This window comes from Halichoerus grypus, chromosome 8, assembly GCF_964656455.1.
Source record: "Halichoerus grypus chromosome 8, mHalGry1.hap1.1, whole genome shotgun sequence".
Classification (NCBI taxonomy): Eukaryota; Metazoa; Chordata; class Mammalia; order Carnivora; family Phocidae; genus Halichoerus; species Halichoerus grypus.
Window position 1 is genome coordinate 54,470,687 of NC_135719.1, and position 13,231 is coordinate 54,483,917.

General features: G+C 43.5%; 1 protein-coding gene across 1 annotated transcript in view; it reads left to right on the forward strand.

Annotated features, from left to right (window-relative positions):
* The window catches only part of MYO1E (myosin IE), a 190,874-nt gene that overhangs the window by 111,222 nt on the left and 66,421 nt on the right, over positions 1 to 13,231 (forward strand). Inside the window, exons 5-8 of the mRNA XM_036107041.2 lie at positions 1,610 to 1,697; positions 4,960 to 5,049; positions 9,755 to 9,886; positions 11,961 to 12,095. Coding sequence (XP_035962934.1) covers positions 1,610 to 1,697; positions 4,960 to 5,049; positions 9,755 to 9,886; positions 11,961 to 12,095 — 445 coding nt within the window. The remainder of the gene's footprint in view (positions 1 to 1,609; positions 1,698 to 4,959; positions 5,050 to 9,754; positions 9,887 to 11,960; positions 12,096 to 13,231) is intronic.

A 13,231-nucleotide genomic window follows, 5' to 3' on the forward strand; every position in this document is an offset into this window, starting at 1 on the left:
CTATGTATATTGCCACATTGTTTTCTAGTTATTTTAAATGTCTGTGTGATTATTGGATTGGGTGGTTGTACCTTTGCACTTTGGGATTTTACAATATTCTTGACCGTTCACATTATTTACAACATTATAAAATGGAGTTTCACTTGTCGACAAAACCTGTGTTCCATATGAGCAAGAGTACATGTTTTGACCCTGGATCTTGCACATAAATCACTTGATTACAGGGACCATTTAAATAGAGCATTTCCTCATGGAGCTGAGATATTTGCTATACCTCCTTGGGCCTGCGAGTAAGCACGTCCTCTATAAACAGTGTGCCATTTCATCCACACTTGCTGGTTTTCTTCTTGCCACCACATCTTATGGAACTTCAGTTTGCTTTCCCTAGTCTCATGACCTGGAAGCCGGGAGCTCCGAGTACTGGGATGGTGAATGAGTCACATTGGTGGATTCAGAGCCCCTCAAAGAGTATTGTTCCCTTCTTCTTCCCTCTAATCTCTCTAATTAAATGTGTTACGTCAGGGAAATTCACCAGGTTCTGAGTTTTGCTCTGATGGCTACCTTAATCCTTTTTGTGTTTGTTTTGTTTCAAAACATCAAATTATTTCCAAATTTATTTGTTTCCTTTTGATGCTAAGGGGTCACCTGGCTTTGGATGTACCCTGAGCAGACATTTCCTCTTTTCTTGAGTAACTGAGCCATTGATAACACAAAGGCAACCAATAGAGAGATGAGAAATCTGACTGACTTGAGCATGTTGTGAGTTGAGGTCATCATCAATTCGAGGGGATTTTGAAGGAAGAACGGGTATTTTGAAGAGCAGCCTATACACTCTTAACAAAAGGGTTTCCCCATGCAGTGAGGCCACCAAAACGGAAGGTAGTCTTTGTTATGCAGGATGTGATTAATATTGCCTCATCATTTAATTTTAGAACTTCTAAAATGAAGTTGCTTGAACCAGTTCAGGGCACACGGTTTGAAACCTCAGAGTGCCTACGGTTTCCTTCTTTTTTTTTTTTAATACAGAAGTAATGTATGCGTTACTAAAAGTTTGGGAAATAATGAACTGAAAGGAGTCTTCCATGGTATCTTTCACTTTACCAGAACCTCTACCAATATTTTGTGGTAGTTCTAGTCTTTTTTTTTTTTCGGTGTTTTTTTTTTCTTTACATTTTGTAATCATGTTTTCATATATAATTTTATCTGATTTATTTCACTCAATTGATTACTTCCTATGCTTTTTCCCCTAAGTTTACAATCTTCCTGTCAGTTGTAATTTCTGTATAATATTCCATCCTTCTGATATCCCATAATGTTCCTTATCATGTTCTCCATTATTGGGCATTTAGAATGCCTAACTGTCTATTCCGGACATGATCGTTATCAAGACCTTTGTCCACAAACCATGTTGATGTTGCTCATACAAGTCAGGGAGGTGACCTCATCCTGGCACGGATTTGCCTTTCTCAACCAGTGCTGTGCCTTTATTACTGAATACCTTTATGATTGCTTTCTTTTTTTGTTTTTGTTTGTTTGTTTGTTTGTTTTGTCAGGGGGAGGGAACCAGTTGTGATCCACTTCATGGGTGGGTATTTTTGTCTTTCCTCAGTGGTGAAAGTGGTGCTGGAAAGACAGTGGCTGCCAAATACATCATGAGTTATGTCTCTAGAGTATCTGGAGGAGGTCCCAAAGTCCAGGTGAGTTAGTGACATGACCCATTTTGAGGCCCTGTATTAAGTGAAGTGTAAAAGTCTCCATTTGCTGTTTAAAAAAAGAATTTTTTTTCCACAGAAAAGACATAGAACCAACAAACTTCTATAACCAAGAAGCTTGAAATCTCCAAAGAAATAGCATGAGATGGAGATACCTAATATAGAATGAGCTCTCAAATATCTAGCAAAGGCCAAAAAATCCCAAAAGGGAATAAATGAAGGACAACTCATAAAACGTGAAACATGCCCACCCTCATGATAATAAGGTGCAAATTGAAACCTCACCAAAGAACTATTTCTTAACTGTCAGAATGGCAAAAATTTTGTAGTGTTTTAAACACTTTGTTGGTAAAAATATAGGAACATAGTTCCTCTCCTACATTACGGGTAGGAGCATGAACTAGTATACTTTTATGGAGGGTATTTCAGCAAAATCTGTCAACTCTATGTGAGTACACCTGTTGATTCATCAATTCTGCTTAAGAGAATGTATCCTTTAGATGTGCTGAAATGTATGCAAAATGATACAGTTATTTGATGTGGCATTTTTTAGTAATGTAAAAGACTCGAAACAATTTGAAGGTTCATCAATCAGAGACTGGTGAAATAATTTATAGTTCATAATAGAATAGAGTATTAGATAGCTGTAAAAATGAAACTTCATGTACTGATAGGTAATGATCTCCAAGATAATGATGAGTTACAAAAAGCAAGGTTCACAACATTGTGTAAAATGTGTTGCCATTTGAGGAGAATAAGAGAACATACACCCATATTTGTTTGGATAGGTATAACATACCTCTGGAAGGATAGATAAGAAACTGATAATGGGTTCTTCAGGGAGGGAAACTGGGAGACCGAGAGAAAGGCACATTCTCCCCTATATCCTTTTGAAACTTTTAAATTTTGAACTACGTGACTGCATTTCCAAAAATCTTAAAATACAGTGGGGGAGGGGGCAGGGGAGAGAAAGGAAGAAGGAAAAGTTAGAGGGTAACATTAGGAAAGCAGGAACATCCAGAAAAATGAGGACAAAGGAGAGGAATACAATATGGGCCGAGAGGAAGCACGTTCGAGGGTGCAGCATGGAGAACGGTAGATACTGCTTCATCTGTCTTTAGTCTGACCCATCGTGGTAGCCGCATCGGCATCAGCAGGAATGGGTGAAGCCCCCCCACCCCGAAGAGCAATGGCTGATGGCGGAGGTGGGCCAGGGTCCACAGGGGGTTGCCCAGAGGCATAGGGCTTATCACTGGCACAGACCACTGGGAACAGTTTCTTACTGGTACTCATGCTCCCAGGTAGATTTTACCATAAAGATTAATTTTTTAATCTGAATCATTGGATAAGTGCAGTCATCTGTAGACTTTAAAAAGGTACATCAAAATTCTCTTCACTGTGGTTCTGTCTGCTAATTAAATGGCGCTCCGTCACGTTGTGTCCTTCTGGTCCGAAAGCTTCAGGCAGCATCCAAAATTCCTTTCGCAGAGTAAAAGAGTCTTCGAGTGCCCTCTTTCATTGAATGAAAGGAAGATCTAGAATAGCACCAGCCAGTGGAAAGATGGCACAAGTCACATACATAATTTAACATTTTCAAGTGGCTACATCTTTAAAAAGGTAAAAAGAATCATGTGAAATTAATTTTAAAAATATATTTTACTTAACTCAACATATCCCAAACATGATCATTTCAGCCTATAATCAATGTCAAGAAACTAACAAGATACTCTGCATTCTTTTTTATATTAAATCTTTGAAATCTGGCGTGTAATCTACACTTAACAGCACATCTCAATTGGGACTAGCCTTCTTGCAACTCAATGCAACACATGGCTCATGGCTTCAGCATTGGACAGTGAGTGTGATTCAAGAACTTAGGTTGGTGTGGTGCTACTTGATTGTCTCTGTTCATGTGATCACACCCTATCCCTAGAAGGTTGACATGAAGACAAACTCAGGATGCTGTTTTATGGGTGGGCTGCACCTTTACCTTTATTTGTTCTTTGTCTTTTCCCCAAATGCTGACCACATGCCCCAAAATTCTGTTGGACATCTTGATGGTTGATGGATGGATGATGGATACATGCATAAGGATTCTCAGCTTAAAAGTCAATAATTAAAGAAGGGAAGAGACAAAGAAGAGCCTTTCTTTTGTTCTACCCCTTATGAGAAGCTGAGCGTTGATAAAGGATATCAAATAACAGATATAAAGGATTGATTGATGAAGAGCCACAAAGTCAAAATTAATTTTACAAAGAAGGCATCATTTGTATAAATCCATGAGTTTTTAAAGGAGAGTAGGCAGCTTGGAAGATGTTTCTAAGCTTTGAACTTGACCCCATGGAGGGACCACCCAGAATTTGCCTTTGGTGCCATCACTAACAACATACCCCAGTTAGTGAAATTCCCGTTCTTGTTCCTCTTCTGACTGTTCAGGAGAATGCCGAAGGAACAACTTCGGCTGTTCCATAGTTAATTAGTAGTTAGTGCGTTAATCTAGTCCTGTTTGCTACAGACCACGACCTAGTGGCCAGACTGCAGACGTTATTGTTGACTTTTCTCTTCCTGTTTTCCTATGAGGACAATGATACAGAGCTCTTGGCTTGAAATTAGTCAGTAGCTAAAGAGCACAAACCAAAGACTTGTTATTTCTGGAACATGTTTAACCATAGCATGTGAATAATTAGAACTACAAGGAATGACTCACTTGTTGAAAGACCTCTCCAACATCAACTCCTGTCTGTTGAGCTGTCTTGCCCATAGAGTGTTTTGCACACTTTTCAGTCTGGCACAGAAGTGGGGTGTTTGAAAACCAAATCCTTCCTCTCTAGTAGGCCAGGAATTGTTCCATACAATCCAGTGTTGGCCCTTGCTGCTCCAAACATGGCTCCACACTGAAAAAAGCAGTAGAACCAGGGAGCTGGTTAGGAGTGCAGACTCTCGGGCCCCACCTCAGACCAATGAATCTGCATCTGCATTTAAACAAGATCCCTTGGGGATTCATGAGCATGAAGGTTTGGGAAGCACAGGCACCAAGTCAAGGGAGCAGGAAGACACGAACACACAAGCAGGTTTAGGTCTGTTGCGAGAAAAGCATAGATCTTCCAGAAACCCCAGGAACATGTAGAGATTTGAGACCTCATCTTAACTGCCTTCAGAAACCGGGTCCTTAGTAGGGAGAGTGTGGCTTCCCGTTGCGTGGTTGGTGCTTGCACCTTCCTAACCTCTGGCCTGTCTGCCGTGACAGCACGTCAAGGACATTATCCTGCAGTCCAACCCGCTCCTGGAGGCCTTCGGGAACGCCAAGACCGTCCGGAACAACAACTCCAGCCGATTTGTGAGTCTCTTCCCTGTTTCAGAAAATGTCACCCGATGGGTGATGCTGATACCCCTGATTTACGTCTGCTATCCCCAAGGAAATGGGAGCTTTTCACATACCATCAGGAGGCTGCCTTTTCAATCTCTTCTTCATTTTCTATAGCTGTGTGCTGTCAGGATATCCATTTGCCCTTTCACTGAAATTATTTTTGAGCCTCGGGATAGAAGATAATTTTTGAAAACAGTTCTCAACCCAAGTTGCCTCACTAGGGAAAATAAAAATTGATAGAAGTGTCAGCTTTGGTCCTGGAGGGGTTTGCCTTGTACCCTGGCGGAAAGACCTTCTTTCCCAGGCAAATAAACGAGTTGACTAGATTTGCAGGTCTTCTTGCCTTGCTTTTGGTTCCTGGAACCTGGGCCGCGGACACGGAAGGTAGCAGACACTTCGATCCTGTATCTTGGAGAGAACTGTCCTCCTCCCTGTCATCCAGAGTGAGCCAGTTGTCTACCCACCCCTCAGAGCTCTGTGTATTTGTTTTAGACATATTCATGTAACATAATCACATCCAAAAGCAACTGGATGCAGCCCGTCAGATGGCCTCCCAACTGGTCCACTCAGCCCAGGGCAATGGAAGTGTCAGCCAAATGCATTGTCATGAATGCCCACTTAGACATTTTTCTGCCTGAGTGTCTCCTCGGGGGGTGAATTAGAAAGCTGGCGAGGATGCATAGGAATATATCCCCCTTGACAAAAAGCCACATTTACAAAGAAATGAGTATTTGGCCAGTAGCTTTGATTTATGTAGATTTTATATCTTATCTCAACCCTAGATTATGTCTGGCAGTAAAACATTCAAGGAGCCATCTGTGAGGCTGATTCTGGACCATTTTAAAATAAATAGTGGGAATTTTGGAGAAAAACAATTTCTTTTTCAGCCTTCTATTTTGGAAGGAAGCTTCTATTTCCAAGAGAATTCTTACTAAGGTCTCATGCAGTGATTGTTAGATTCCCTGGTGAGTTTATCTCTCCTTATTGCCCTCACTTTCCTTGCTGTTGGATACTATTCAAACTATTCATTTGTTCACCACTCCTATTTTTCTGCTTAATGCCTGGTTGTGTTATCTTGAAGAAGTTTCTAGGTAATGAAATACAAAAGAAAATGTGAATGAATTTGCCACTTGACCTTTTTTTCCTAATTCTCTGTCTCAGTCATATAAAATGTCTCAGTCATATAAAAATGCACTTGACCGGGGCGCCTGGGTGGCTCAGATGGTTAAGCGTCTGCCTTCAGCTCAGGTCATGATCTCAGTGTCCTGGGATCGAGCCCCGCGAGCCTGCTTCTCCCTCTCCCTCTGCTGCTTCCCCTGCTTGTGCTCTCTCGCTCTCTCTGTCAAATAAATAAATAAAATCTTTAAAAAAAAATGCACTTGACTCTCTAGCTACCCATCCCCCCCTTTGCCTTCCTTAGAGAGCAAAAGAATAATTAAATCGGTATTTTGATGTTTCCAATATAAATTATTCTTTATTCTTGGACAAGGAGGATACGTCAGTCATTTCTTGTAAAACAAAACAAAAATAGCCAGCATTTATTATTTTTCCGATTATAAAATTTCATGTAACCCTGATGGAAAGATGAGAAAGAGTGTGAGCGCATGCGCACCCACATATCCACCCCCCCCCCCACCACACACACACAGAGTAAGGTCTGATGGGGCATCCAAAGGTATTTCCATTAATAATGAGAGAAATGTAAATTAAAACTATATATCATTTTCTGTCTCTCAGATGAGCAAACATTAAGGAGATTTATAATACCAGAGAAAAAACACTATTGGTTGAAGCCTGACACATTCCCCTAGGAGAGCAATTTCACATTTTTTATCAACATTTAAAATGTTCAGGGGCACCTGGGTGGCTCAGTCAGTTAAGCGCCTGACTCCTGATCTCGGCTCAGGTCTCAGTCTCAGGGTTGTGGGTTCAAGCCTTGTGTTGGGCTCCAGCGTGGAGCCTATTTAAAAAAAAAATTTTTTTTTAATGTCCATTTTCTTTGACCCAAGAATACTTTTAAGGTGTCATATCTAAGTTTCCTGTTAATAATGACTTATTTAAAAAGATATCCATAATATATTGTTAAATTTCAAAAAAAATAGGTTATAGAACAATATTTATGATATTTATAATATAATATGGTCTCATTTTTATTTTAAAAGGTACGTTATATAAAACTTAACTAAGGTGTCTGTAAATCAAAGTTTGACTATATTGTTAACAAGTGATTATTTAGTAGGAGGGAGTAGAAGGGGCATCAGGGTGGGAATATAGGTAATTTCTCTTTTTAAAATGGATATGCAGGGGCACCTGGCTGGCTCGGTCCATAGAGCATGCAACTCTTGATCTTGGGATTATGAGTTCGAGCCCCACACTGGGTGTAGAGATTACATAAAAAAAAATTCTCTTAAAAAACTGGACATGCAGTATGAATCATAAAAACTCACATAGTTCCACTTACACCAATCTTTTCAAGTTTTAAGAAATATATTATGAAATATTTCAAACACTATTTAAAAATAATACAATGAACACCAGTGTTCCCAGTACCTAGCTTAAGAAACAAAATATTACCAAGAATCAACATTTCTTTCCGTTTAATTATGAAAATGCAACATCCTTTCTTCATACAAGTTCCTCTTTTCCCCCAGGCTGCTCTACAACAAAACTAAACTTTTGGTCTCTTGTTAGGGGTTTTAACTTTTATGTAACAAATTTGAATTGTTTGGAACAGTGGTTCTCCACCTTGGCCACATATAAAAATCACCCAGGCTCTTTAGAACTGCTCAGGTTTGGGTACCAGTCCCTAAAGATGGATTTACTTCTCTGGGGGCACCCGGGTGGACAGTCGGTTAAGCGTCTGCCTTCAACTCAGGTCATGATCCCAGGGTCCTGGGATCGAGTCCCAAGCCCTGCATCAGGCTCCCTGCTCAGCGGGGAGTCTGCTCCATCTCCCTCTGTCGTTCTCTCTGCTCTGCTCATGCTTTTTCTCTCTCTCACACTCTCTGTCTCAAATAAATAAATAAAATCTTTAAAAAAAAAAAAGGGGGGGCGCCTGGGTGGCTCAGATGGTTAAACGTCTGCCTTCGGCTCAGGTCCTGATCCCAGGGTCCTGGGATTGAGCCTCACATCGGGCTCCCTGCTTGGCGGGGAACCTGCTTCTCCCTCTCCCTCAACTGTTCCCCCTGCTTGTGCTCGCTCACTCTGTCAAATAAATAAATAAAATCTTTAAAAAAAAAAAAAAAAAAAGGCTCCCCAGGTCTTTGCAACAGGGCAGCCAAGGTTTCGAAACCATTCTGGAAGGGCTTGAGAGTTTGTCATTTACTACATCTGCCATTCCTGGATTTGATGTCCTGTTTGGTTTCATTCCCATCCCCAGATTGATGGGGAATAGTTAGGGGGTACACATGGACAGACACTGATTTATTCCCTCCAAAAAGTGCCAAAAGGAAAAGATGGTGAAGGAATAGTCATCTTAATAGGAAGCATGGGGAATCTTGTTCAGCAACCATTTCTCAGGAAGCACTGCAATTTGGGATAACATGGTTTGTGGTCCTTCTCTCTGTCTGGTGCTTCTAGGTGTTTTGGGGTTTATTTTGGGGAAGGGGGAAGAGTCATCAGAATAAGACACATAGACAATTAGAGGGTGGCCTTCTTTTGTAGCCTTTCTTATACTTGGAATCTGCAGTTGACTTAGCAGTAACACAGCAGGTAGTGGATGCTGTAGGCAGCAGGAAAAACACGAAATGGGCTTTTCTTGTCCTTAATGAGTTTATGGTTCTAGTCCCAGACTTGCGGCCTGGCAGGAGCCAGCCCTGAAATGGGTGGATTTCATCAGTGTACACATTTTAAAAATATTTAATATTTTAAAATATTAAAATTTAAAAATGTGAAATGCAGTTAGGCTGGGCATGCTCCACCAGTTTGAACCCAGGCCGTCACTCCCTAACACCCACATTCTCATCTTTTCCTTCGTCTACATTTACACTCCTGGCCCTTTCCGAGGACGGGAGAGCAACCAGATTCTAGTGAGAAAATGTCATTTCCTTAACAATCTGGACACCTTTCCAGCTAAATCCCAAGGCTTTATTCTCCTTTGTTCCTTCTGAGAAGTAATTTAAAAGGAAATAATTAACTACGACAGTAACAAAACTCTCCACACCCACAACTAGCTGGAAAGAACATTGTTTATAATCAAGTGTTTTTACTTTATGTAAGAACGCTAGATGACCCAGAGGTAAAAGGGGTGCCTTTTGCTCAAAGCCATGAAAATACGTCTGGCAGAGGGAAAATTTGTTCTCCCTGAAAGAGGCTGATGGAGTTCGTTCTTGCTAGATCAAGGGAACCTTGAGATTTTCTGTCCCATTCTTTACAGCTTCCGGCTTAGCAGGCAAGCACCCACTGGGGGGAAATGGGCAAGGAATACAGCATATCCTTATTTAGTTGGGCTGGAAAGATAGACTCTGTCTCTCAATTCAGAATCGTGTGACTGGACAAAAGCCCTGGTTATTGTCTGATAGGAAGAAGTGAGGAAGTCTTGATCAGAACTGGGAATAATTCAGAATGTATCTTTCATTAATGAATTTCCTTGAATTATATGCTGTATTCAAAGCCTGTTTGGAACATCACGTTTCTGTGCACCAACCATTGAAGGAAATCCCTAACTTTCTTGCAGGGAAAATACTTTGAAATCCAGTTCAGTCCAGGTGGGGAACCAGATGGTGGAAAGATCTCCAACTTCCTTCTGGAAAAATCCAGGGTGGTGATGAGGAACCCCGGAGAGCGGAGTTTTCACATATTTTACCAGGTTTTCCTTTATATTTTTTCTTTCCTATTTCCTTATTCCTTCTCCACATTAAAAAAAAATTTTTTTTTTCCTCTCAGCTCTCAGGTTTAGGCAATCTAGTCTGCCAAGCCAAGGAGTATTTATTACTATAGTATGTATAAGTCAATGTGCAAAAAATTGTGAGGATGTCCCTACCTGCGAGGAGAGTACGTAATCAAGAAGTGTTAGTGTAACTTCAGAACAAAACTAGGAGTGCTTGATTCTTTGCCAGGCAGGAGTCCACGTGGGGAGGTGTGGCTGGGAGGGCGCGCAGGGGAACGAGGTGGGGAGGCTGCTCTGGCAAGTCAGGTGGACCGGCTGGCAAGGGTGGAAGTCTCCCGAAGGGGAGCTCAGAGGAAAGGCTAGAGGTGGGCTAAGGATCTTTAATCCCCGGTCAGGAAGGTCTGACCTGGACATGCGGAAGCCATGGAGAGTGCGGCCAGAGCAGTGTGCAGGTTGCTCTTAGATTATGTCCCAAGGCTCCGAGTATCCTTGGATTCGCCTACTTTTTAAAATCTTTTTAAGTACTTAAGAAATCTAATGATACCAAAACAATTTCTTTATGTATGAGTTTATGTATTAGCATTTCATATATCAGGGGTACACGTCAGATTTTCTTTGAAGAAAGGCCTGCAGCTGTTTTTTGTGTTAATTTTGTTATGGTTTGAAGATCATTGGATTAGAAGGAAGTTAAAAGCTGTGTCGGGAGCTCATACAGTCTTTTCAGTTAGATAGCTGTCTCAGATGATGGCAAATCATTCTTGCAGGTGGCTAGCTAGCGCGTGATGAGGAAGTTTATTCTGGGGCTTGGAGAAGTTCAGAGTCAAGGAAAAGCTTACGGCCAAGAGCAGCATGTGTCTGCTGGCAGAAGAGGGTTGAGAAGGGGGTAGCGGTTTGAAGATGCAAATGAGAGGCTGTGTGATGCGGATGGGGAGGAAACACAGAAGGGGGAAAATAGGAAGGGGGTGGCACAAAGAATTTTTTTAAAAAAGATTATTTATGTATTTATTTATTTGACAGAGAGATAGCCAGAGCACAAACACAAGCAGGGGGAGTGAGAGAGGGAGAAGCAGGCTTCCCGCCGAGCAGGGAGCCCGATGTGGGGCTCGATCCCAGGACCCTGGGATCATGACCTGTGCCAAAGGCAGACGCTTAACGACTGAGCCACCCAGGCGCCCCAGCACAAAGATATTTTGAAGAGGCAGAAGAAAGCTAAGGGACCCTGATGTCATGGGTGACCTAGAACTTCTCTGTAATGGAGATGACGTTCCCTCTTTGCGGGGCGTGGAGCTGAGATGACATGAGGAACTTGACCGAGATGGAGAAGTGTGGCTAGGCCCTCTCTTTCCCTAAATCCCTCCGGGCTGGAGCAGGCAGAGCCAGCTCACAAGGGCTGTGTGCATCCCTTCCAAGCACTTTTTCCTTCGGGGCTATTTTCTTGGTAGTCTGAAATCAGTCGTGGTAGGAGTATTTACACCACGACAGTCAGCAAACACTACAAATCCATTTTTCTCCCCATGAGTTGATGGTTGAATATCTTTCTAGCACACCACTGGTGGGAGCCCTTTAAGAGGGCCTTGCTCGGACCAAAGGCAAACATCAGAGCGGGCACAGAAAGCCGCGGGACAGTCCATTGGGTAGGAGGTTTCAGAATGCCAGAGCGCGGGACCTGGGGCTGCTGTTCCACAGGCATCCGTGGGGAGAAGCGCGAGGGGCAGCTGCACGTCATAAAGCCCTAAGCAAGTTGAGCGGAAACGAAGTAATATAGCCTGGCTTGTTTTCCACTCCTCTGAGGGCTCTCACCCACACAGCACTGCAGTTCTCATTGGATGAGGGGAAAGTCTCAGCTCGTGTAGGTCTTACCAGAGTTCAGAACTCGAATTTGCGGAGATGATCCGGGGCTACCACCAGCAGAGCAGCTATCCTGAAGCCCATATTTTGGAGACGAGGAGCACCCATCATTTCAGAAGGCAGGGTCAGAACGTGCTCATCACCTGGGCCCCGGCGTGGGGCCTCAGCTTGGTGGGCACACCACACCCCGCTTCCTTTTGTCCAGCTCATCGAGGGCGCCTCTGCAGAGCAGAAGCACAGCCTCGGCATCACCAGCATGGACTATTACTACTACCTGAGCCTCTCTGGGTCCTACAAGGTGGACGACATCGACGACAGGCGGGAGTTTCAGGAAACACTGGTAAGTGTTGGCTCAGGGCCAGGCAGGAGGGGCTCTGCGGCACCGAAAGGGCAGGGAGGGTTAAGAGCGAAGAGCTGTGGGAAATTTCCACCTCATTCTGCTGCAAGCTCTCCATTTCCTTAAACCTGTGTGTAAGCACCCTTCAAGAGCCGTGCACCCAGCTGCCTGAGGACCATCGAATGAGTTGAAATGGGTGAAGAAGTGAATTCCTCATCCCCCACCCCCACCCTGCAGGGTCTCTGATTAACAGGTGAACACTGTTGTAGGTAATACATTTACCATCCCGGTTTGCCTAGAGCTTATGCCACTGCTGAGCTGTTTCCTCAGAAAGGTGAAGCGAAGACCGCCCTTCTCATGTTTTCCAACACCCCCGAGTGCATTCCCTTTACCTCCACACTGAACGGGCCGAGGGCAGCCCTCGCCTCCGTGCCCTTCCCGCAGTGTGCATGTTACGGTACCAAGTGTCAACCCCGGAACATTACTGAGGGGTCACATCTTCAGGGAAACAACTCAGTAAGTCAATTTAGAACTTTCTCGGACTGTTCACCCATTTAGCCTCAAAGAACTGCATCACCCTCTGCCTTTTGAGTCAGCTTCCTGCCAGGCCCAACCCTCAGCCAGACCCAGAAGCGAGGCGGGGACCCTGACAGGGCAAGTGGGGGTGCGGTTTGAGGGGAGCTGACCTGCTTGGTGGGGGGGCAGGCTGCTCAGGCAGACTGTATCCTGGGTGCAGGAAAGAAGACAGCACCAAGGGGCCACATGGCCTCAAGGGAGCAGGGAGAAGAAACGCAGATGGGGGGCCTGCATTGGTCCTAGCGTGTGGTGCTCTTAGGATTCAGATAAATAAGTCTCGGCGTGTCAGCTGGTTTTACTGAAGTTAACAGGCCTCAGAAACAAGACTTTCCTATTAACGCTTTCATTTCATTTGCTGGAGAGTTTTAATCAAGATCCTTTCTCAAGTACAATCTATTTTTGCCCTCCTGATGTGGCAGAAGATCTCCAAAGTCCCCTTGGAGTAACTGGAAAGGGGGCATCCGTGCCCTTGGAGGCAGGGGGGTGGCAGAGAGGACACCCACAGGGCACAAGGACAGGGTGCTGACTGTGAGTATCCTGCTGCTCCCTCTGTGTATCTCTGC